General features: G+C 45.0%; 1 protein-coding gene across 3 annotated transcripts in view; it reads right to left on the minus strand.

The window, feature by feature from the left end:
* The window catches only part of arhgap28 (Rho GTPase activating protein 28), a 220,593-nt gene that overhangs the window by 42,081 nt on the left and 152,184 nt on the right, over positions 1-26,328 (minus strand). For all 3 annotated transcript variants that reach the window (XM_085992399.1, XM_085992397.1, XM_085992400.1), the window contains one exon: positions 2,558-2,648. In XM_085992399.1, the coding sequence (XP_085848525.1) occupies positions 2,558-2,648 (91 nt within the window). The remainder of the gene's footprint in view (positions 1-2,557; positions 2,649-26,328) is intronic.

Consider the following 26,328-nt stretch of genomic DNA (forward strand, 5'->3'; position numbering starts at 1 on the left):
GAGGCTGTGTCTTGGAAACAGGACAGCAGAAAAAGTAGAGTGCTTGACGGTTCTATTGTAATCTATTTCTATTTTAATCCCAAAAATTCACCTGGCTAGACTGGGGGACTTGTCTGACGTTCAGTCTCAATGCTACAACCGAATGTTTCCACTCTCCCTTTGAACATCAAACTGAAATCAGGCCTATTGAAATGAAACTACAGCCACCGGGGTAATTTTCACTTTCCTTATCTGGGCAGTAAACCCACAGAACGGATCACCCGCCCGTTCTAGAAGACGCATGTTCTAGAACAGAGCGGCGTCCGCTCCACCAGTTTGCCGCCCAGGGGGTAAAGGTGAAAATGACCCCCATTGAAAGCAAACAGATAAAGACCCATTACTGTCCCAGGTCTATCAAGCAGAAAAGACATTCCCAGCACATCGAATCAGTGGCCGGATCAATTCAGAGAATCGTGCTGCACAGAAGGAGGCCAGTCGGCCCGCCGTGCCTGTGCCGGCTCTTTGAAAGAGTCATTGCTTATTACAGTACTAGAAAAAGGCCAGAACCAGAACTAAATATTCCACACATTTGCCATCAGATTAAGGAATTTGGATGTTTTGTTGCAACATCACACAGTGTTGTAATGCTGAAGTTAGATTCTGATATGTCAGTCAATATTGGTCATAGTTAGGTTAATTCTGAAAGCTTGGTTTTATGTTATGCTTATGATAGTCCCATCAATAATCTCACTGTTGTAACATTTCATCTATATGATACTTTATACAAAGAGTGACATTTAAAACAGGCTACCAATTAATGATAACTCTTAGCTGTCTGCAGTGTACTTTAAGAATTGTTGGTAGTAATCATTTCTCTTATACAACTCAAGTTTTGTAGGCACAATTTAAGAAAAAAGGATACAATTTCATTAAAAAAGTAACTAACTCTAGACACAATTCCCAAATCGATCTTTTTAACTATATTATGTCTTTAAATAGCAAAGATCAATAATGGATGCCAAGCAAAATGACCATCTATTTGAAACATAGACCCATTAGCTCAATGTAAGAGAGTTTCTTTCATCAGTAAGTAAGTAGTCTTCAGGGTATATAATATTATTGAATCTATTCCCTCAACGCGAGCAGCTAGCTTTGTTTTCTTTCTTATAATTCTTGCCCCCCCTACCTTCTTGCTATCCTGAAGGTATTGACATATGCTGGGATTCAGTTCGGTGATCGCTAATAGCCCTCTGATTTCTCATTCTTCATTTGTAAGTCTAGACAGTGAACGTCAGCAGGCTTTCTTACCATGAGTCTCACTGCAGCAGAGCTTGATTCCGTCTTCACCACTTACTAACACAGGTCACTGGATAGCGATCAGGAGCAAGAGATCTTTTTGCCTGTTGCACTTAGACCAACAGGTGTGCCTTTTACTGTCACCCTAGCAGAGACCAGATATGAAACCTGGGACCTTCCTGCTCTTCATGGCTCATGTAACACTACCAATCGGTACATATATCCATTGAGGCAAATTTCATCATCTTTCTAATTACAATATTGTTCTATTTAATAAAGGATTAAAGGGATTATATTTTCCAAATGGCACTGAATGCTTAATGCACTAATACTCTGTGCTTTTCTGACGCAGATGCTAATCCTTCTAAAATGTACTCCATCGTTTCATTTTGAAATAGGCTCTGTTCTAAATAAGCGAACTTCGAATCATGCTACATAATGACGCACGTGTGCAAGGAGTACAGAGGATGCTGGGAAATATAGTCGAACAGGAAGTTAGATCCAATGGACAGGATTATCAGAGTAAATAAAATAAACAAAAGCAAGTCTGTTTGCTCTTTGTTATTCAAACTGTATTGATGTCTTCATTTGATTTTCAAACACAGCACATTGATACCAAATAATTTATGACTTTACATTTTTTTTTCCCCCCCAAAATCTTTACTTACCACAGAAGGCAGTAGAGGCCAATTCATTAAATATATTCAAGAAGGAGTTAGATATATTTCTTAAGGCTAAAGGGATCAAGGGATATGGAGAGAAGGCAGGGACAGGGTACTGAATTTGGATGATCAGCCATGATCTCATTGAATGGCGGAGCAGGCTCGAGGGGCCGAATGGCCTACACCTGCTCCTATCTTCTGTGTTAAATGTATGCTGGATACATGATGCATTTTTTTGTGTTAATTATATTTGATAAATTGTTAAAATCACATGGACCTGCTGGTTATTTAACAGAGATGTTGTTGTGTTTCCCTGGCAATGTTCTTACCTCCGCTGCAGAAGGTGTGATTCCATTGCTGGGGTACAATTCCAAGGACAATAGTTGCTTTGTGCTACCTCACCCAAGTGACCATTCTTCACGTCAGCAAGATTTCATAAGCTATTCAGTCATAGTCAAACCCGAACCTCTCCTCCCCCAATGCCCATATAAATGCAAGGTTAGTTTTTCTTTCCCTCGGGCCCAGGACCACTGAGGCCATTTGTAGTAGCCTTAATTTCCTCTCACCCCCACCACCCTCCTCCTCTTACAGTAGCAGCTTTCAACCTAAGCAGCACTTACCTTTTGCCTGATCCCACAAAGTCTTTTCCTCGGACTGTTGTACGCCGTTAGAAGTAGGCGATGCCTCAGGTGCCATAAACTCAATTCTGGCCTGTGAGTGGAAAGATAAGAAAACACATCAACAAAACTGGTGCTGTTTTTCCAAAGGCAACCATCAGATTTTGCATTCATACGATTTGAAGTCTTTGGCCGAGAAATTCGACTGGGCAGTGCCCATTTTTCAGACACCAAATGCCTCCAAATATGGCGGGTAGGAAAGCACACATGCCCATTACAGGCCGAAAGTACGCCATATTGGTGTAGGCAAAAAATTAGGCGTCCAGGGCTCATACCTGAAACCGGCCAAGGGGCTAATGGGCATCGGCAACCTTTTGATAAATCAGCCAAGCCTGAAAAGGTTGGCAAAGCCCATTAGTCCCTTGGCATTTTCAAACAAGGGGCTGCTTGAAGCCCCCTCTGTGATATGGCCCCCCTGAACACAGCCGGCACCTGAATGTGAAGCCGGGAGGAGCAAGGGTAATCCTCCAGGCTCCACATTCAAACCACGCGGACCACTGCCAGCCACCGCTCAATGATAATGAAGCCCGAGGCATAATATTATGTGCACCTTGGCGGTATCCATTTAGGCGTATGGTTCGTTTCCCTGCTTGCTCATTTTGGAGCGTACTCGAATTTCTAGGCCTATTATTCTATGTCACGCAAATATTTTTTCCAATTATCTTTTTGATATTATACAATAACATCTTGCCTTTATATAATACCTATACAATGCAGTAAACATCCCAAGGATCTTCATGGATGAGAATAATTCCACGTCTAAATCAGAAAAGGCTGGTTGCTCACCAGTAGGATTTTTACAATTGGTCTCTGAATCTTTCAAATAAAATTGGAAAACTGTCAGCCAAATTTCTTGCTCCTGTTTTCTAACTCCCTCTGGAAAGTGTGCATTTATTGCTGTTGCTTCATGTTTGGCTGTGATGATATTCACTATTAACCAGCTTGCCTGTACTCCAGACATGTATGAATAATGCTTACTTGGCTAAATTAGCAAAAGGTTGCCAATGCCCATTAAATCATACTACAGTCACTCAGGAAATGAGGAGAAAGAGAGAAGATTGGGAATAAAAAGAGAAAGAGCTGTTGTATTGATTTTGAATTCATTATTTTCTTCTGCATTTTTGCCACTTGCCAAACCTCATTCAGTGGATAGAACAGGAAGTGAGCAGGTTGACCACTGCACTGACGGCCCCAGCAACAGAAAATGTAGAAACCAAACATGGCAAGTTAACAAGTGCACAATACTAGTTACTCTTTTTTCAAGAATTTGAGGGCTTTTATGGAAAGAAAAAAAGACTTGCACATTTCACAACCACCAGACGTCTCAAAGCGCTTTACAGCCAATGGGGTACCTTTGAAGCGGAGTCACTGTTCTAATGTGGGAAATGCGGCAGCCAATTTGCACACAGCAAGGTCCCACAAACAGCAATGTGATAATGACCAGATAATCTATTTTTGTTATGTTGGTTGAGGGATAAGTATTGGCCAGGACACTGGGGATAACTCCCCCGCTCTTCTTCAAAATAGTGCCATGGGATCGTTTACATCCACCTGAGAGAGCAGACGGGACCTCGGTTTAATATCTCATCCGAAAGATGGCACCTCTGACAGTGCAGCACTCCCTCAGCACTGCACTAAAGTGTCAGCCCAGCTTTGTGTGTTCAAGTCCCTGGAGTGGGACTGTAGAACCCACAACCTTCTGACTCAGAGGCAAGTGTGCTACCGACTGAGCCACAGCTGACACTGGAATCAGCCAGATGAGCTGCCATGATCTTTTCTGCCTCTGTACATTCTATGTTCCGATGCCATTCAGCTGTTCTATGGGATGTTCAGGTGGTGGGGGGAGGGGGATTAATCTCCAAAATGGGAGATCTAGACACTTTGCTCTCAGGTCAGTGAAGCTGTTTTGATTCTGTACTATGGGTACAGCAGTGTAATGGTCATGGTACTACACTAGCTACCTGGACATTCTAAGTTCAAATGCCACCATGGCAAGTTGCAAAATTGAACTTCATAAATCTTGTAATTTTATGAGCTAGTACCAGATAAATAACAATGAAAGCTGTCAGGTTGACATAAAAAAAAAACAACTGGTTCACTAATGTCCTTCAGGAAAAGAGCTTGCCATCCCTACCCAGCCTGATCCTCTGAAATGGCCAAGCAAGCCACTGAGATATCACAGGGTAGGCCCACCAAGGGTGGGGGCCAATGTTCCCTTTAAGTTGAGTGGCCGCACAGCCGTCTGGAAGTCCCGCACAGCCGGCTCACCGGCTTTTGAATGGAAAAACCGCACATGCACTGAAATTTGAATGGGCCGTGCACCCAAAAAAAAAAAGTTAAAGGGAACATTGGTGGGGGCACAATAATAGACAGTCAGGTGGAGTGACCCTGGGACTCCCCAATATTGGCTCCAGATCCAGAGAAGTCTCATGGCTTCAGGTCAATTTGTCAAAGGAGGTCAAGGAAACCTCCTGATCACCATCTACCACCCCCTCAACTGACATCAATACTCCTCCATGTTGAACATCAGCTTGAGAAAACTCTAATAGAATCAAGGCCAGAGAGTGTACTCTGGGTGGGGTCTTCAATGTCCACCACTGAATGAGCTGACCAAGTTCTGGAGCAGATACCTTCCAAAGAGAGCTTACATAAGTTGCAAGTGAATCAACACAAGGAAGTGATCTACTTAACCCCCATCCTCACCTACCTACCTTGTCACAGTCACGTCTTTCCTCGCTAGTATTGGTAGGAGTGACCTAGCTATAACAAGACAAAGCCTTGTCGCCACAATGAAGGCATCCTCTACCATATGGTGTGCTAAGTGGGACATGATATTTGAAATATTCTTCCATTGTTGTCTTATTTACTGTGCCTTCACCTCGCCCTAATAATGGCGTAGTGTTGGGTGGTCAATCTGTGGTGGAGATTTATTGTTACAGACACACCCAGCTATCCGCAAAAGGATCAAAAGAGCCTTATCGCTCTTTAATGACCAGCCACACTAAATTCCAAATCTACTGTTGTGCACCGAGGTGAGCCCAAAACCTGAAAGCTGAACGCACCCAATGAATTGTGTCAATTAATATCTTCACGCACTGTCGACTAAATACCTGTAATGGAATTCATGTTTTATTGCTAGATTTCATTTCTTCCGTCTTTCCTTTTTATGTTCTTCTTAGTCCATTCTCCAGTTTATCACATTTTTCCTCTTTCTTTTCAATTAAACTTCAAACTGTCCTTTACTAAACTGCTCTATGCAGTTTTTCTTTACTTTTTATTTTTGAATCTCAAAGCAATAACTACAACTCGCAAGGGAGATAAACAACCCAAGCAAACAAAGAAACTGCAAGAAATTAAAAATAAATGAGAGGAACATCACATAATATGCAGCCGGGGCGATTTTAACCCTACTCGCTCAGCAGAAGCCTGGCGGGTGGCCAGTTAAAAAATCGCCCTGGCTCTCATCTGTCTGAAAGCCGCCACGATCGCAACATCTGCAATTTTAACCCGTTCCCCCGAGCAGGCAGCCAGGACATGCGCCCGGAGCCAACATGGTCCTTCTTTACATATGTATGTTGCGGTCTAAAGACATCATTGTGGCCCCACTGTAATTTTAACTCAGGCCTGAGCAGGGATTCCACCTGGAGCTAAAATCGGGGCATTGTAACAGCACTAAACCCAAGGCAGGTGTGGTTGGGACCGGCAAATAACGCAATGTGCCCCAGGGAAAGTCTGGCAAAATTTTCATGGCAGCAAGTGGGGACATGTATTTGGGACAGACAGCCGGGTGCTCACCAGCGTGGAGGTGAAGCGACAGGTGCCATGGGGTCAGAGTTGGGCTAAGGGAGAATCAATTTAGCCTGAAAGAGTCAAAGGAATTGCTTAATTCTATCAGATTTGACCAACCTTCCATAGGTGCTTCTTCTACACTAAGCTAAATGGCATTTCCAGCTGTCTCTAGAGAGTTCCTGAACACGATACCTCGGTGAGGAGGCTGGTAATTCTTTTATTTTTGCTGATGCTCAAATAGTAAAATACTGGAGGAGAAGGCCACTACAGCGTTGTATGTTGAAGAGGCCCTTTATACTGAATTAGATTGAAAAAAGGAATCGAGTTTGTCCGTGCTGGAATCATAGAAAGAAAAAACGACTTGCATTTATAAAGCGCCTTTCACGGCCTCAGGACATCCCAAAGTGTTTTACAACCAATGAAGTACTTTTGAATTGTAGACACTGTTGTAATGTAGGAAACGCGGCAGCAGGCTCCCACAAACAGCAATGTGATAATGACCGGGTAATCTGTTTTTTTAGTGATGTTGGTTGAGGGATAAATATTGGCCAGGACACCGGGGAGAATTCACCTGCTCTTCTTCGAAATAAGTGCCATGAGATCTTTTATGTCCACCTGCGAGAACAGACGGGGCCTCGGTTTAATGTCTCATCCAAAAGGCGGCACCTCCGACAGTGCGGCACTCCCTCAGCACTGCACTGGAGTGTCAGCCTAAATTTTTGTGCTCAAGTGTCTGGGGTGGGACTTGAACCCACAACCTTCTGACTCAGAGGAAAGAGTGCTACCCACTGAGCCACGGCTGGCATGATGGGATAGTTATCTTTATTTTTAAAATACACAAAAATGAACGCAACATTAAAAGCCACAAATACACAAAAGAGAAAAAGTAACGAGGTAGAGAAACATTAGGAAAAAGAAATCAAATAAAATGGAAAATTAAGCCAGAAGGAATACAGAAATAAAATGAAGGGGAAAAAACATAAGCTTACAGAACAAAAAGAAAAAAGAAAAGAAACCAAGGGATAAAAGGGAAGTCATTAGCAAAACACAATTAAATAAACCAAAAGAGAAAGGGAAATGATAAGCAACATATTAAAGTCCAAACTTACTAAATGGTTCCAAATGTAGCTTTAAAACATTACTTACAGGTTTAGACAGATTAGCTAATAACATATTCACATTGCCATTTATTAAGAATGCCACATGTTGCAGCAATTATAGAAAAGGCAACCCATTTCACTGCAATAAGCAATACAACCTTACTGCAACAATATGACACTCACAGTGCTTGGGTCCTGATCAGGGTACAGATGGATGCTCACTACGGGTTCAATTTCACACTTACACTCCATCATGACCAGAGTGTCCGCCAGGCATTTTGGCAGGGCAGAACCTGTGCTACGCTACGCAATCCAACTGACTAATGGAGTCCATCTAATCAGCTTATAAAGCTCTGGTTTCCTTTCTATTTCAGTTAAGTCCAGTACCGTGTAACTATATTTGCATATACTCACTCTGAATAAGGAAGCATTTTGTGTGTCTCGCAAGGTTGGGGACACAATGCAAAACGCATCTCATTATGATCCTTGAATGACATGCTTCCCAAAATGACCCTTGCTTGTTTGTTATACAGTATCTCCAAATTGAAGAGAAGCTATTGAGTGGAAGCCAGAAGTTAGATTTAGTACATCAAAAATACTTGTGAACGTGTAGATTGTGATCAGTTGGTCGAGCTATGTGTGCAAGCTAGGAAAATAGATGCAAAGTCCCCAGCAACCAAAGGCAGCACAACACACATCCCCATGACTGGGGATTAGCACAGTGTATTTCACTAGTGAGGCATTGAGGTGTTTATTTTATAATGACAAAACTCAGTGACTTAAACAGTTTGACTCCCAACTGAGGGCCACATATTACAGTTCCAGAAATAAAAACAGAAAATACTCAGCAGGTCAGGCAGTATCTGTGGAGAGAGAAACAGAGTTAACGTTTCAGGTCGATGACCCTTCGTCGGCATTTTCTGTTTTTATTTCAGATTTCCAGTATCCGCAGTATTTTGCTTTTGTGTTACAGTTCCAGAACTGCCAGCTAGTTGGGCTTGCCACCTTTTCCCTGAATACCACTGGGATTCACATGTCTCCATTGCTCTATTTGTCACTCAGGCTCATTTCCTCCCCCCCGCCCGTCCCATTGCCTTGCTTGCTATACAACCCAATAGCGAACTAACTACAGTAATGGAGTCTTTCTGGTTAGCTTATAAAGCTCCTATAGTTGCTCATCATCTGGTTGTCACTCATGCACAGTTGCCCTCCATCACTCTGCCTATCACTTCACCTCAGATTTCACCAGGGCTCCTAGATGGAGCAGCAAAATGTTTTATTTCCTGGAAGGGGGGTGGGGGGGGAAGAACTATTACAACTGACTCATCTGACTCAGATAGCAGCTCATGTCATGTGTACAGAAAGTAACAACTGATATTTCCCATGGAATGGTCTACAGCCCAGATGATCTCAATCTTCCCACTGAAAAGTTCTACCTAGAACTAATTACTATCTACTAGAGAAAAAGAGAGGGAAACAGAATTATTTGATTAATTATTTTACTGATGCCTGGAAGGCATTCATAATTTGTGCATCCAGCTATATCACATGTTAAGTTATCAGGAGAGCTGTCATTACTGAGGGGGATTTATACATTGGATGCAGCTCAGCTGTTTATTAACAGTGAGTTGTGGTTATGGAGTAACTGAGCAGGTTAAGGGAAAGCCAAAGGACTATTTTCATGTTGACATCTGGGTACAGTAATATGGGTTTCATGGGTACAGATTATTTGCCATCACCCATCTCAGTCAGACTAGCTACCTTCCCTGTGTGGAGAAGGAAGCTAGATATTTTAGTGCTTACCAATTTCAAGTGAAGCCCATTCATTACCAATGACATTGAATTTACAGCACAGACGCTATTTTCCCGATTGGTCTTGTTAAGCCCGCCTTGCGGGCTTGTTGGCCAATTAAGGGAAAGCCGGTGTCAGATGATGTCAGTTGATGATGCTTCATCTGCCATTTTTTTAAAATTTTTATAAAAGGCACATGAACCATAAATTTTTGACAGATGATTTGACAGTGTTTGACAGCATTGAGGTGCTGTCAAACACTGACAATCACTGTACAAAGGTGAGTCCTTGCACCCAGGCTCTCCAATGACTCCCTCCTTAGGATGAAACAGATGGCAGTTGCAGGTGAGGGTACAGAAGCGATCTGTCACTTCTCCCAATGAGGTGAGGCCACACAAACACTTCAAAGCTTGTCACCTACAGAAAAATCTAAACACATTATAAATGACTTTCCCAACATTTCCTTACCTCTGATACTCATCAGTGTCCCATTGCATCCTTCACACCACTTCTGCAGCTGTCATCTGTACACCAACATAACAACAGACCCTGGTGGGGTTCCCCGACGGTCGGGAAGCCCGCAGCTGAAGTCACAAAATGGGAAAAAGCTATAATCCTCTTCCTGCCGCTAGGAGTCAGGTCACAACGCAAATCGGGGACTCGACTCCCGGGAAGATCTGACGTTCCCAGCAGTATGCCTCCAAACCCGCCTCCTCAGGGCTGGTAAAATCCAGCCCAGACTCTTTAATTCCAGATTTTTTATTTAATTAACTGAATTTAATTACCCCCAGCTGCTGGGGTGGGATTTGAACTCACATCTCTGGATTATTAGTCCAGGCCTCTGGATTACTAGACCAGTAACATAACCACTATGCTACGGTACTTGCCTGGTGGTTATAACTCTTAGTACTAATTTTTCCTCTTTTAAACTGTTAACAAGTCTTAATTTAAAATTGTTTTAACATTAAATATAAACAAGACAATACAACTGTCCCGTAGTCACTGTTGGTTATTTCTCTGTGAAGCTGCACTGATAGTATCAGACAATCTTAATCCCTTTCTTTGGGTGTCACACTGCACTGCTTACACTGGTCCTTTCACCACGAGAAGTAACAAAGGATTAAGCTGTGGCATCATAAAAACTCTAGCCTCTATAAATAATCATATGGTTCATTAACCATATATTATAAATCGCTATTATTGACAAGGAAAAACCTATTTTTAATTCACCAATTAAAAAAAAACATGAAAAAATCAGGTGCTCCCTTATTTTATGTAGTTTCCACTCAGGGGCCCATTGCCGACAACAGAAAGTCAAAAGATAGCCCAGCATTTTATTGGAGTGGGTCAGTGATTGCTCTTCTTGCGATCATCATATCCGCAGTCAGATTGACAGGGTAATGAGACTAAAGAGCTAATGGGTTAAAAAGTAAAACTCGTTTAGATAAATAATTTTTTTTTTAATTTCTATTTTTATTTTTATACAACTTGTGTGGAAGTTGCTGTCCACCGTGTCCTGTCCTCAGGTCATGAGATGTCCTGAACAGCAGATATTTATACGATCAGTCAAGAGTCAGGTAGTGGGAGTGTCTATGGTAGAACAAACTTACAATAGTAGCTTTTCCTTGTCCTCCCCCCCCGCCCCTTGGATGGAATGTCCGGTCACAGGAAGCTCTCTATCTAAAGCACCTAGGCCAAGGGCTAACAACATTTATTCCCAGCAGGAATAAGTGGAATCAGGGACAAGGTAACATCGGAGCTGGCAGAGTGGGGAAGAGGAGCTGGAATTTTCCAACCGGTGTTATTTTAAAGCTCGTGGTATCCCTGCTCTAGTTCTTCTGCTGGTAGACCGGTTTCAGTCTGGATATGTTGCCGTTATGAACAGGAGTTGTTTTCTCACAGACAGGTACTTGTCGGAGAGATTACAGACAACCTTCCTCCTCGCTTTCCCCCCATCTCTGCTGAAGGCAGTGACTTACATGGCATTACGAGCATCAGCAGCCCTCCGATATCTAACCCAAGCGCAATCCTAGGGAATGAGCCTTGCCGGGGCAATTCTGTCCTTTCCTGACATTCATCTGTCAGGAAGAATCACCGGATAAATCGGAGGCGAGAACCCTGGCTGGTTTTTTCAAAAACATTTGAGCCCAATTGCAATGCTTTACACTGTTATCCTGCTTGAAACCAGCTAACTCCGCACAGGGCTGGAATTGGACCTTGGGCCTTTGTGGTGTGTATGACCCAGTACCACACCACGCATTTACCCAATCAGTTAACCAGTAACTCAGTTAAACATTGGGAAAGCCGAAGCAGTTATCTGCGGCCCCTGCTAAAAAAAAACTCAGACATTTTTGACCAAATCTTTTGGTCACCCCTCTTAATAGCACCGTCGTTGGTTCAGCGTCCCTTTATTTCTGATTGTGCCTCTGTGTAGCATCTTGGGATGTTTTTCTGTGTTAAAGGAGGTCTATAAAAGCACGGGGGGGGGAGAAATTCAGTGGGCTGCGCCACCAGTTAGCGCCTAAAGAGGGCACTCAGTGGCTTTAGCGCCACTGGCCACGCCTCCCGCGATATTTAGCTGGGGCGCTAATGGCGGCGTTAGCCTGTTGCGCTGCGCCGCCACCGATTACATCATCGGTGTGCGCAGCGTCCCGCTACTGCCCCGATCGTGATATTTGGCAGCGACCGCCTCTGTAGCGCCGCTCGCTAATCGCGCCCGGTTCACGGGGCCTACCTGTGGTGGCAGTGGCGCAAATTAAGGTGGAGGTGCGGGGCGACCGTTTTTTTCGGCGGCCGCCTGCCAGCACCTCCGTCCCCGGCCTCCTGTTCTCCCCCCTGCGGCATTGCCGGCTGTTTTCCGAGAGCCCGGCACTTCTCCTCGGTGCCGGGCTCTTTTGCCGGCACTCGCGATCGCTCATCGCGCTGGTGCAGGCCCCTCCCCCTTAAGAATGGGAGGAAGGCCTGCAGTACCGCTGCGGCACGTTGCGCTGCGATATTCAGTTTCAGCGCCCTAAGAGGGACGCGGAGCGCCTCGAGCCTCGCCCCGTGTCCCTCTTGGGGCGCTCAAGCTGAATTTCCGGCGATCGCTGCTGCTCCGATCGCAGCGCAAAATCTGGCGCCCAGGCGAGCTTGGCGCCCCGTTTGCGGCTCCACCCAATTTCTCCCCCACAGTGTTATTGCTGGTGTTAATCACCCAAAGCAATGGAAGAGCCCCCTCCAGATCTCTTGCACTGCATTTGTTTTTATGCATCTCTGCAGTTTATTATTTCAGTTGAAAACGCTATATGAAGGTCCTCCACTCGTCAGTCTGCAGGGCAATGCTCTGTACAGTGCTGTCTGCAGCAAGTTAACAGGCCTGCCAAAAATATATAACACAGAAATAGTTTAATTTGAACCACAAGTCCTCCAACTAGTTAGGTCTTCATAAAATAAAAATAATAGGACCATATGTTCAGGCCAGGCACAGATTAATCACATAGTTTACTGGGTTCCATTGGGTAGCTAAGTTCTGAGTCATTGAATACCATATGCTAGTCAGTACTTATAATACGAAAGGCTCTCTCTCACTCCAAGAACATTTTAGTGCTTAATTTGAATGATCGCTGGGAAATGTTTTCAATTATGTTTTAGCAGATTAATCTGTCATTGGAATTGGTTTTAATTTAGGGTTTGCAGATTAGCAACATTATAGCCTCGGAATTGCTGTCAGCATAAAGCTTAATGCTGGGAGCAATCGTAGCCAACAGTATCAGGAACAGTGCTTGTTACTGCAGTTTACTGCTGAATGAAACCTATGAAGGGGGAGAAATTGGGTATGTAGCACCACCTATTAGCGCCTAAAGAGGGCAGTCGGTGGCTGTAGCGTCACTGGCCGCGCCTCCCGCGATATTCAGCGGGGGCGCTAATGGTGGCGTTAGCCTGTTGCGCTGCGCCGCCACCGATGACGTCATCAGTGTGCGCAGCGCCCCATTAGCGCCCCGATCGCGATATTTGGTTGTGAATGCCGCTGTAGCGCCGTTCGCTACCCGCGCACGGTTCACAGGGCCTTGCTGTGCCGGCAGTGGCGCAAGTTAAGGTGGAGGTGCGGGGCGGCCGCCTGCCAGCACCTCCGTCCCCGGCCTCCTGACCACCCGCCCCGCGGCATTGCCGGCTGTTTCCCGAGAGCCTAGCACTTCTCCTCGGTGCCGGGCTCTTTTGCCGGCACTCGCGATTGGGGATCGCACTGTTGCAGGCCCCTCCCCCTTAACAATGGGAGGAAAGCCTGCAGTACCACAGCGTGCCGTGCCGCAGCGTGTGGCGCTGCGGCACGTTGCGCTGCGATATTCAGTTTCAGCGCCCTAAGAGGGACGCGGAGCGCCTCGAGCCTCACCCCGCCTCCCTCTAGGGGCGCTGAAACTGAATTTCTGACGTTCGCTAATGCTCCGAACGCTGCGCAAAAATCAGCGCCCAGGCGAACTTGGCGCCACAACCCAATTTCTAGGCCATGAAGTCTGAGAGCTAAGATGCGCAATTCATGTATTAGGATATAATTAAGCCAGCTGAATGGGCATTTCGAAGAGAAATAGGCCGTTTTGCACAGATGCAGTTATAGAGATCAGCTGGTTCAGTTTTCCCCTTTTGCTTTCTAAGCTATGGAGATGATGTTAATTGCCCTGCCTGCACTGGGCTTGGTGGAGGAGGAGAAGTGAGAGCAGGAAAGGGCTACACAAGAGGTTAAGCAAGCAGCATATGTGATACATTGCCAAGCCTTCCTCTCTGCTGTACATTCCGCTGAGATTGAGCAGAAAGGCACTGATAAATCTGTGCCAGCTCCTCATGACCACCTCTGTCCAACATGTCACGTTCATGCAGCACTGTCGGTAGAAACACAGGAACAGGAGGAGGCCATTCAGCCCCTCAAGCTGATCCCACCATTCAATTAGATCACAGCTGATCTGTATCTTAACTTCATCTACCCGCCTTGCTTCTGTAACCAAATTAAATTATCAAGGAACAAAAAACAAAATAGCAAAATATTTTATAGGCACATCAATAAAAAAAAGGTTGGGATGGGAATAGGGCCATTGAGGGAGAGTCAGGATAATACCACAGGTAATGATAGAGCGATGGCAGAAATATTAAATAATTATTTTGCTTCGGTATTTACCAGGGAGATAGAACAGGTGGATATAACATTGGATGATGAGATTAGTAATGAGATAAGTGCATTTAAAATTTACAAAGGGATATTAAATAAACTAATCAAATTCAAAGTGGATAAAACCCCTGGTCTGGATGGATTGCATCCACGCATTTTAAAAGAATCTAGGGAAGAGATAGCCGATGCATTACTACACATTTAATAATTCACTAGAACAAGGTGTAGGGCCAGAGGACTGCCGGGTAGCTAACGTAATACCTATATTTAAGAAGGGGGATAGAACATGTCCAGGGAATTACAGACCAGTCAGCTTAACATCGGTGGTAGGAAAAATAATGGAATCCCTACTAAAGGAGAAAATAGAAGAATATCTAGAAACCAAACATATAATAATGAATAGTCAGCATGGATTTCAAAAGGGAAAGTCTTGCTTGACCAAACTCATTGAATTTTTTGAAGAGGTAACAGAGAGAGTAGACAATGGTAATGCAGTAAATGTAATTTATCTGGATTTTCAAAAGTCACCAAGAAATCCAATAGGGAATTCAGAAGAAAACTTCTTTACCCAAAGAGTGGTGAGAATGTGGAACTCATTACCACAGGGAGTGGTTCAAGCGAATAGTATAGATTCATTTAAGGGGAGGCCAGACAAGCATATGAGGGAAAAGGGAATAGAGGGTTACACTGATAGATTTAGATGAGGAAAGACAGGAGGAGGCTCGTGTGGAGCATAAACGCCGGCATGGACTGGTTGGGCCGAATGGCCTGTTGCTGTGCCGTATATCCTATGTAACCCTTAATACCCTTGCCTAACTAAAATCTATCAATCTGAGTTTTCAAATTTTCAGTTTGACCCAGCCGCAACACCATTATAGGGGAGAGAGAGTTCCAGATTTCCACCACCCTTTGTGTAAAGAAGTGCTTTCTGACATCACCCCTGAACGGCCTAGTTCTATTATGCCCCTTTTTCTGGACTCTCCCACTCTCTCTATCTTGCCCATCAAATCCTTTAAAATCATCTCAATTAGATCACCCCTTAACCTTCCATATTCAAGGGAATACAAGTCTAGTCTATGCAACCTGTCCTCAAAATCTAACCTTTTTAGCCCCGGTATCATTCTGAGAATCGGTGTTGCACTCCCTCCAAGGGCAATATATCTTTCCTGAGGTGTGGTGCCCAGAACTGGATGCAGTACTCCAGATGGGAATCGAACCAGAGCTCTGCACAGTAGCCATCACAATCCGCGCGGCCCTCAGTTTATGTGTATCAGCTCCTTCCAGGCTGGCACGGAGGTCATATGCAGCGTCAGCCAATTTGCTGCCCACTTGTATTAAGGGTGATAGATTCATTAATCAGCCCTCGCCACTAACCAATAGCAGAAATGGGAGAGACAGCGCCGTTCTATAGAACCTCCAGATTTCCCAGAGCTCTCGTGATGCCACTTTTTTTTTTTTTTTTTTTTTAAGACAACCATCTGTGCCACCCTTATTTGAGGGGGAAGGAAAAGCTGTAGGATGTGTCCCACAGATACTGAGGTTACCCTCTGCAGACATGGCTTGTGATGCCAGCCACACATAGAAATACATTAAAAAGTTACAACACGGAAACAGGCCATTGGGCCCAACCAGTCTGGATTGGCGTTTACAGCCCATGTGAGCAAACAGTTCTAATCATATTTATCCACCCTGTTCTCATATCCCTTCAACCCCTTTTCCTTCATCCAGCTCTCCAATCTAATCTTGACTGTTGACATGTTTTCTGTCTCAACCATAACCCTGGAAGTGAATTCCACAGCCTGACAGCTCTGTGTGAAGAAGTTTCTCCTACCCTCTGTTTTAAATGTCTTACTTTTAATCTTATATCGATGGTCCTTCATTTTAGACCCCTTAACGACTGGAAACAGTCTGTCTCTAACTAACCTGGGCCACCCTTTCATAATTTTAAACACTTCCACCATATCTGCGCAAGCCTTTTATTTAAAATCTACAATGGCCTTGATTGGCCTGCTTTGACATGACATAGAAACATAGCAAAATAGGAGCAGGAGTAGGCCATTCGGCCCTTCAAGCCTGCAATCTGATCATGGCAGATCCTCTATCTCAATATGAGTGCAATTGGTCGAAGGATTAGAGGAGAGTTGAGGAGAAATGCTTTCACCCAGAAGGTTGTGGGGGTCTGGAACTGACTGCCTGAAAGGGTGGTAGAGGCAGAAATCCTCATCACATTGAAAAAGTACTTGGATATGCACTTGAAGTGCTACGGACCAAGAGCTGGAAAGTGGGATTAGGCGGGATAGCTCTTTTTCGGCCGGCATAGACACAATGGGCCGAATGGCCTCCTTCTGTGCTGTAAATTTCCATAATTCTATGACTGGAGTCCTGCTTCACGGAGAGCAATACTCCAGCTATTTATGCAGGGACAAATACTGGAAAGAAGTACTAACTGGTGAGGGCTGGCGTGCCCGTCTCTCTGCTCCTGTATTAATATAGGCAAATTTAATTTAGAGCTGGCTCACGTCCAATTAACATTAAATGTTAAACTCTTTTAGGCGTTCAGGCTGGGACACACGTACAGCCTTGTGGAGCCCAGTATGCCACCCTTCACTCAGCAGGGTCTTTGTCACTCCCCCTCTCCCTCTCCCAACCATCACAAGTATGCAAGGTACCCCTTCCAGGCTCAGGAGCGGGAACATCCAGTGCAAGGAATCCCTGCCCCGGACTCCATCCCTGGCTATCATTTTCTTTGTAAGGTGCAGACGCGGAGGTTCAGTCTCCTACAAAGCACCGCAAAAAAAAGGCAGAACCCTCATGGAATTTGGAGCCCATTTTCCTTTCTCTCTAATCTCTGTTCCAGCAATGTCTGGTGGCCTGTGAATGCAGGCCCACTTGTGCGTGGGACAGCGCATCTGCCGAGAGCCAGCGGCCAGTGGGTGTGAAGAGGTGGGCGGCAAGGAACTCCCAGATCAGACGTGTTGCTCCTGCTATTTTACATCAGACCCATGGCCATTGTCAGGCCAAGTGGAGCACAGGTGTCTTCCAAAGGGAGGAAAAGTTAAATTAGAAAGAGTTATCAAATGTCCAGGAAACCAGTGATACAACATCAAGGCAAAAGCGTGCGAGGATCCCCTTTACTGGAAAACTATACATAGCATGGGGAATCTGCAGGAAAATACAAATCGATAACTATCAAAGGTACATTATGGCACGACATTTCCTAAATTAAAATTCGATTGACAGCAATTTTAGTTCCATACACTGAGTCACTGGTGGAAGCGTAATGCACACACTCATTCTGGCATTCCCTACTCGTTTGAATATTTCAGCTGAATAAATGCAAATATTTTCTGCCTTTTAAACCTGTGCCATTTTCTCTCCAATTTTCTCGCTTCCTTTTCTGAAAGCAAGTATTATGCGGAGCTATCGTGCCACAAGTACCAGCGGCCCGACACCTTCCTTGCTGAAAGGTTGTGAATCTGGTTTAATATATTTTTTGGCAGGCCATCTGATCGCACGGGGGTCAAGAGCTCCCTCGGTCCCAAGAGGAAAAAATATATAAAGACATAAAGAGGCCGAGGTACTATAACCCCTGTATCTCTTTATATATCTTTTTCCTCTTGTTTTCTCACATGGTAGCTGTTAACGATGCTGCCATCATCATTCACACCTCATCTAGTCATCTTGTTCCATTACCATCTCCTTTTGCCTTGCACCATCATCCCTTTTGTCTCTTAATCTCTCCTGCCTTCCATCCTATCACAGACCTTCCCTTTGTTCTTTCCTCCCCTCCTCCCTGCCCCTGCTTAAAAATCTCTCTTCTCTAACCTTTTCCAGTTCCGACGAAGGGTCCCCGACTCGAAACGTTGACTCTCTTTCTCTCTCCACGGATGCTGCCTGACCTGCTGAGTGTTGCCAGCATTCTCTGCTGTTATTTCAGATTTCCAGCATCCGCAGTCTTTTGCTATTGTGCGAAGGATGACACATCCTGGACTTCCAGGATCGCACAATCGAATGCTTAGCGATCATTAAAGGCCCATGGCATTGTTCTGCAATTGATGCGAGTTCCTTGACATCAAAGAGTGATCCTAAACGTATGATACAATACTAAAAGCAGTTCACAGGAAATAGTTCCCATTATCATTCCCCAGAGGGGGCGATATCTGGGCGATGTACAAAGACATGCATCAGATTTCCTCCTACACTGCACCACCCACACACATTGTCGCAGAACATAAGAAATAGGAGCAGGAATAGGCCACTTGGCTCCTCGAGCCTGCTCCGCCATTCAATAAGATCATGGCTGATCTTGGGCTCAAAGCCACTTCCCAGCCCGCTCCCCATAACCCTTCACTCCCTTATACATAGATACATAGATACATAGAAGATAGGAGCAGGAGTAGGCCATTCGGCCCTTCGTGCCTGCTCCGCCATTCGATGAGATCATGGCTGATCCTTTAATTCAGTATCCCGTCCCCGCCTTCTCTCCGTAACCCTTAACCCCTTTTGCCCGTAGAAATATATCTAATTCCCTCTTAAATATATTTAATGAGCTGGCGTACACTGCCCTCTGTGGCAATGAGTTCCACAGGTTCACCACTCTCTGAGTGAAGAAATTCCCCCTCATCTCTGTCCTAAATGGTTTAGCCCTTATCCTTAAATTATGTCCTCTAGTTCTGTTCTCACCCGCCAAGGGAAACATTCCTTCTGCATCCAGTCTGTCTAGACCTGTCAGAATTTTATACACTTCTATGAGGTCCCCTCTCAATCTTCTAAACTCCAGTGTGTACATCCCTAAACTACATAGTCTCTCCTCATAGGTCATTCCCGCCATTCCTGGTATCAGCCTGGTGAATCGCCGCTGCACCCCCTCCATGGCAAGAACATCCTTCCTCAGATGAGGCGACCAAAACTGTACACAGTACTCGAGGTGTGGTCTCACCAGTGCCCTGTACAGCTGCAGCAAGGTATCCCTGTTCCTGTATTCTAACCCTTTTGCTATGAAGGCCAGCATACCGTTTGCCTTCTTGACCGCCTGTTGCACCTGCATGCTCGCCTTCAGCGACTGGTGTACAAGAACACCCAGGTCTCTCTGTACTTCCCCCTCTCCCAATCTATTGCCATTTAAATAATAATTTGCCCTCCCGTTCCTGCACCCAAGGTGGATAACTTCGCACTTGTCCACATTATAGTGCATCTGCCATTTATCCGCCCAATCGCCCAGTCTGTCCAAATCGCTCTGGAGCTTCCTGGTCTCTTCCTCTGAGCCCACCCCCCCTCCTAGTTTAGTGTCGTCTGCAAATTTGGAAATGCTGCATCCGACTCCCTGATCCAGGTCATTAATGTAAATTGTGAACAGCTGGGGGCCCAGGACAGATCCCTGTGGTACCCCACTTGTTACTGCCTGCCATTCAGAAAATGAGCCGTTTATTCCAACTCTCTGTTTTCTATCTGACAGCCAGTTCCCTATCCACGCCAAAACTTTCCCCTTTATCCCATGAGCCTCAATTTTCCATGCTAATCTTTTATGTGGGACCTTATCGAAGGCCTTTTGGAAGTCCAGGTACACCACATCTACTGGCTCTCCCCCATCTATTCTACCAGTTACTCCCTCAAAAAATTCCAATAGATTAGTCAAGCACGATTTACCCTTTGTAAATCCATGTTGACTCTGTCCTATCCTGTCCCCATTTGCTAAGTGCTCCGCTATTTCATCCTTAATGATGGACTCCAGCATTTTGCCCACAACTGATGTAAGGCTTACAGGTCTGTAATTACCTGCTTTTTCCCTACCCCCCTTTTTGAATAGTGGGGTAACGTTAGCTACCCTCCAATCCATCGGCACTGTTCCCGAGTCTAATGAATTCTGAAAAATCATCCTTAGTGCATCCGCTATCTCTAGGGCCACCTCCTTCAGTACCCTAGGATGCATGTTATCAGGCCCTGGGGATTTGTCCACCTTCAATCCCTTTAGCTTCCTTAACACCATATCCTTAGAGATATTGATTTGCGTCAGTTCCTCCTTTGCCAATGTCCCTATTTTTCCCGATATCCCAGGGAGGTTTTTTGTGTCTTCCTTCGTAAAGACTGACCCAAAGTATGCATTTAGTTGATCTGCCATTTCCTTATTTCCCATTATATATTCCCCCGTATCTGACTGCAATGGACCAACTTTGGTTTTCACCAGTCTTTTCCTTTTGATATATTTATAAAAGCTTTTGGAGTTAGTTTTTATATTTTCCGCCAGCTTGTTTTCGTAAGCTATTTTGCCCCTCTTGATCATGCCCTTTGCCCTCCTTTGCTCTATCTTAAACTGTTCCCAATCTTCCGCTCTGGCGCTTTTTTTGGCTATTTTATACGCCCTATCTTTGGATTTTATGCTGTCTCTAATTTCCCCTGTTATCCACGGTTGAGTCACCTTTTTAGATTTCCTTTTATGCCAGATTGGTATAAACAATTTTTGCAATTTTGTCATTCTATCTTTAAATGTTTGCCATTGTTTATCTACCTCCAGTCCTCCCAGGAACGTTGTCCAATCAGACCTACTCAGTTCCCGTCTCATGGCATCATAATTCCCCTTGTTTAAATTCAGGACCTTAGTCTCTGAGTCAATTTCTTCGCTCTCCATTTCGAGTGAGAAATCGATCATGTTATGATCGCTCTGACCCAAATTATCTTGCAAAAATTTGTCTATCTCCACTTTAAATGTATTTAATGACCCAGCCTCCACAGCTCTCTGGGGCAGAGAAGTCCACAAATTTACGACCCTCTGAAAGAAGAAGTTCCTCCTTATCTCAGTTCTAAAAGGGCGACCCTTTATTCCGAGAATGTGCCCCCGAGGCTTGTGGTAGACAATGTCTGTCACGTATTGGCCTGCATGGTCCTCAACTCACACATCTACCAAAGCTCATTGCTTTTCTCTGATTCTGTTTGCTGTGTTTTCCTTGCTACCCCATCTCTATTGCTGGACCGCTCTGCCATTACTGTGGCTGCTCTCTCCCTCCTGCTTCTCTTATTGCCCCTTATCGCTCTTATATATAATGTTCAGGCTGCTCCCTTCTCTTCAATGCTCTTTCTGCCTCCTTTATTAATGCTGTCGTTGTCCCCTCTGCCTTACTGTCTTTCCCCCTCATTTCTCGTGCCCACTTTATCAGGAAACAGCACAGAAACACGATTAATATGCAATGCAACTGGACTCAGAATTATCTTTTAAGTAACTGGACAGTTGCAGTTGTGTGTCTCTAGTATTTGAGCAATGACCGCGGCAACAATGAAGGGAGCAGAATTCATGGTAGATGTGTGAGTTGAGGACCGTACAGGCCAATACATGACAGACATTGCCTACCAGAAGCCTCATACAACCACCTTCCTGGGGAGTTTTCCTGTTGATCTCTCCGACATCGTCAATTGTTCTATCTCTCGCACCTTGCCCCCACACTGGATCAGAGCTTTGGCTCAAAGCCTTTCACCCCTTCCATCAATTCAGAATGCCATTGCCTTCTGTCGGTGGCCGGGGTTTCCCAAGAGTCATCTACCATGTTGCACTGCGTCAAGTGAATCTTCACTGTGTCCCTGTAGCACCTTTGTTGTCTGCCCCGCTTTCATCTGCCATCCACCAGTTCTCCATAAAGTACCTGCTCCATTCTAACATGTCCAGCCCAATGGAACGAGACACTGATTATTTTTTTTATATTTGTTCCTGGGATGTGGGCGTCACTGGTGAGGCCAGCATGTATTGTTCATCCCTAATTGCCCGTGAGAAGGTGGTGGTGAGCCGTCTTCTTGAACCGCTGCAGTCCGTGTGGTGAAGGTACTCCCACAGTGCTGTTAGGTAGGAAGTTCCAGGATTTTGACTCAGCGACGATAAAGGAACGGCGATATACTTCTAAGTCAGGATGGTGTGTGACTTGGAGGGGAACTTGCAGGTGATGGTGTTCCCATGCGCTTGCTGCCCTTGTCCTTCTAGGTGGTAGAAGTCACGGGTTTAGGAGGTGCTGTCAAAGAAGCCTTGGCAAGTTGCTGCAGTGCATCTTGTAGATGGTACACACTGCAGCCAAGGTACGCCGGTGGTGGAGGGAGTGAATGTTTAAGGCGGTGAATGAGAGGCCAATCAAGCGGGCTGCTTTGTCCTGGATGGTGTTGAGCTTCTAGAAACATAGAAGATAGGAGCAGGAGTAGGCCATTCGGCTCCTCGAGCCTGCTCCACCATTCAATGCGATCATGGCTGATCATCCAAATTCAGTACCCGGTCCCTGCTTTCTCCCCATACCCCTGCATCCCTTTAGCCTTAAGAAATACATCCAACTCCTTCTTGAATATATTTAATGTATTGGCCTCTACTGCCTTCTGTGGTAGAGAATTCCACAGGTTCACCACTCTCTGGGTGAAGAAATTCCTCCTCATCTCTGTCCTAAATGGCTTACCCCTTATCCTTAGACTGTGACCCCTGGTTCTGGACTCCCCGACCATCGGGAACATTCTTCCTGCATCTAGTCTGTCTAGTCCTGTTAGAATTTTATAAGTTTCAATGAGATTCCCTCTCATTCTTCTAAACTCCAGCAAGTACAAGCCCAATCGACCCAATCTCTCCTCATACGTCATTCCTGCCATCCCAGGTATCAGCCTGGTGAATCTTCGCTGAACTCCTTCCATGGCAAGAACATCCTTCCTCAGATAAGGCGACCAAAGCTGCACACAATGCTCAAGATGTGGTCTCACCAAGGCCCTGTATAACTGCAGCAAGGCATCCTTGTTCCTGTACTCAAACCCTCTCGCTACGAAGGCCAACATACCATTTGCCTTCTTAATCGCCTGCTGCACCTACATGCTTACCTTCAGCGACTGGTGCACAAGGACACCCAGGTCTCGTTGCACTTCCCCTTCTCCCAATCTATTGCCGTTCAGATAATAATCTGCCTTCCTGTTTTTGCCACCAAAGTGGATAACTTCACATTTATCCATGTTATATTGCATCTGCCATGCTTTTGCCCAATCACCCAACCTGCCCAAATCATCCTGGAGTTTCTCGGCATCCTCCTCACAGCACACACACCCACCCAGCTTTGTGTCGTCTGCAAATTTGGAGATATTACATCTAGTTCCCTTGTCTAGATCATTAATATATACTGTGAATAGCTGGGGTCCAAGGACCGATCCCTGCGGTACCCCACTAGTCACCGCCTTCCACTCGGAAAAAGACCAGTTTATTCCAACTCTTTGCTTTTTGTCTGCCAACCAGTTCTCTATCCAAGTCAATACCTTGGCCCCAATCCCATGTGTCTTAACTTTACACGTTAATCTCTTATGCGGGACCTTATCGAAAGCCTTCTGAAAGTCCAAATACACCACATCCACTGGTTCTCCCTTATCTATTTTACCAGTTACATCCTCAAAAAATTCCAGTAGATTAGTCAAGCACCATTTACCTTTTGTAAATCCATGTTGACTTGTCACTGTTTTCCAAGTGCTCTGCTATTACATCTTTTATAATGGACTCTAGCATTTTCCCCACTACCGATATCAGGCTTACCGGTCTGTAATTCCCCGTTTTCTCTCTACCACCTTTTTTGAATAGTGGGGTAACATTAGCTACCCTCCAATCCATGGGTACTGTTCCAGATTCCATCAAATGTTGGAAGATGACCAGCAATGCATCTACTATTTCTAGGGCCACTTCCTTAAGTATCCTAGGATGTTGATTATCAGGCCCTGGGGATTCTTGAGTGTTGTTGGAGCTGCACTCATCCAGGCAAGTGGAGAGTATTCCATCACACTGCTGATTCATAGAATCATAGAATGGTTACAGCATGGAAGACGGCCATTCGGCCCGTCGAGCCCGTGCCGGCTCTCTGCAAGAGCACTTCAGCTAGTCCACTCCCCCACCCTTTCCCCGTAGCCCTGCAAATTTCTTTCCTTCAGATACTTATCCAACTCCCTTTTGAAAGCAGTGATTGAATCTGCCTCCACCACCCCTTCAGGCAGTGCATTCCAGATCTTAACCACTCGCTGCATAAAAAAAGTTTTTTCTTACGTCGCCTTTGGTTCTTTTGCCAATCCCCTTAAATCTGTGTCCTCTGGTTCTCAACCCTTCTGCCAATGGGAACAGTTTCCCTCTATCTACTCTCTCCAGACCCCTCATGATTTTGAACACCTCTATCAAATCTCCTCTCAATCTTCTTTGCTCCAAGGAGAAAAACCCCAGCTTCTCCAGTCTATCAACGTGACTGAAGTCACTCATTCCTGGAATCATTCTCGTAAATCTTTTCTGCACCCTCTCTAAGGCCTTCACATCCTTCCTAAAGTGTGGTGCCCAGAATTGGACACAATACTCCATTTGGGGCCAAAACAGTGTTTTATACAAGTTCATTATAATTTCCACACTTTGGTGCTCTATACTTCTATTCATGAAGCCCAGCATCCCGTAAACCTTTTTAACTGCTTTCTCAACCTGCCCTGCCACCTTCAATGATTTGTGCACACATACCTCCAGGACTCTCTGTTCATACACCCCCTTCAGGATTGTACCATTTAGTTTATATGTCCTCTCCTCATTCTTTCTACCAAAATGTATCACTTCACACTTTTCTGCATTAAATTTCATCTGCCACGTGTCCGCCCATTTCACCAGCCTGTCTATGTCTTCCTAAAGTCCATCACTCTCCTCCTCACTGTACTATACTTCCAAGTTTTGTGTCATCTGCACATTTTGAAATTGTGCCCTGTACACCCACATCCAAGTCATTAATACACATCAAGAAAAGCAGTGATCCTAGAACCGACCCCTGGGGAACACCACTTTACGTTCCTCCAGTCCGAAACATAACCATTCACCACTACTCTCTATTTCCTGTCACTTAGCCAATTCCATATCCATGCTACCACTGTCCCTTTTATTCCATGGGCTTCAAATTTGCTGGCAAGCCTATTATGTGGCACTTTGTCAAACGCCTTTTGGAAATCCATGTACACTACGTCAACCGCATTACCCTCATCAGCCCTTTTCTGTTACCTCATCAAAGAACTCAATCAAGTTAATTAAACACGATTTGCCTTTAACAAATCCGTGCTGGCTTTCCTTAATTAATCCACACTTGTCCAAGTGACTGTTAATTTTGTGCCTGATTACCGTTTCTAAAAGCTTCCCCACTATCGAGGTCAAACTGACTGGCCTGTAGTTGCTGGGTTTATTTTTACACCCTTTTTTGAATAATGGTGTAACATTTGCAATTCCGATGTTCTCTGGCACCACCCCTGTATCCAAGAAGGATTGGAATATTATGGCCAGTACTTCCGATTACATAAGAAATAGGAGCAGGAGTAGGCCATTCGGCCCTTCGAGCCTGCTCCGCCATTCAGTGAGATCATGGCTGATCTTCTGCCTCAACTCCATTCACCGGCCCTATCGCCATATCCCTTGATGCCCTTACTAGTCAGAAATCTATCGACTTCTGTTTTGAATATACCCAATGACTGAGCCTCCACAGCCCTCTGGGGTAGAGAATTCCAAAGATTTCCGCCCTCAATTCCCTCAGCATCCTAGGATGCATCCCATCCACTCCTGGTGACTTATCTACTTTAAGTACAGCCAGCCTTTCTAATAACTCATCTTTATCAATTTTTATCCCATCAAGTATCTCCACTACCTCCTCCTTTACTATGTCTATGGCAGCATCTTCTTCCTTGATGAAGACAGATGCAAAGTATTCATTTACTACCTCAGCCATAGGTCTCCTTTTTGGTCCCTAATCGGCCTCATCCCTCCTCTTACTACCCTTTTACTATTTATATCCTATAGAAGACTTTTGGATTACCTTTTATGTTGTCTGCCAATCTATTCTCATGCCCTCTTTTGCCCCTCTTATTTTCTTCTTCACTTCCCCTCTGACCTTTCTATATATAG

Source organism: Somniosus microcephalus, chromosome 7, assembly GCF_052327205.1.
Source record: "Somniosus microcephalus isolate GS21.2 chromosome 7, FLI_Smic_1.0, whole genome shotgun sequence".
Taxonomy (NCBI): domain Eukaryota; kingdom Metazoa; phylum Chordata; class Chondrichthyes; order Squaliformes; family Somniosidae; genus Somniosus; species Somniosus microcephalus.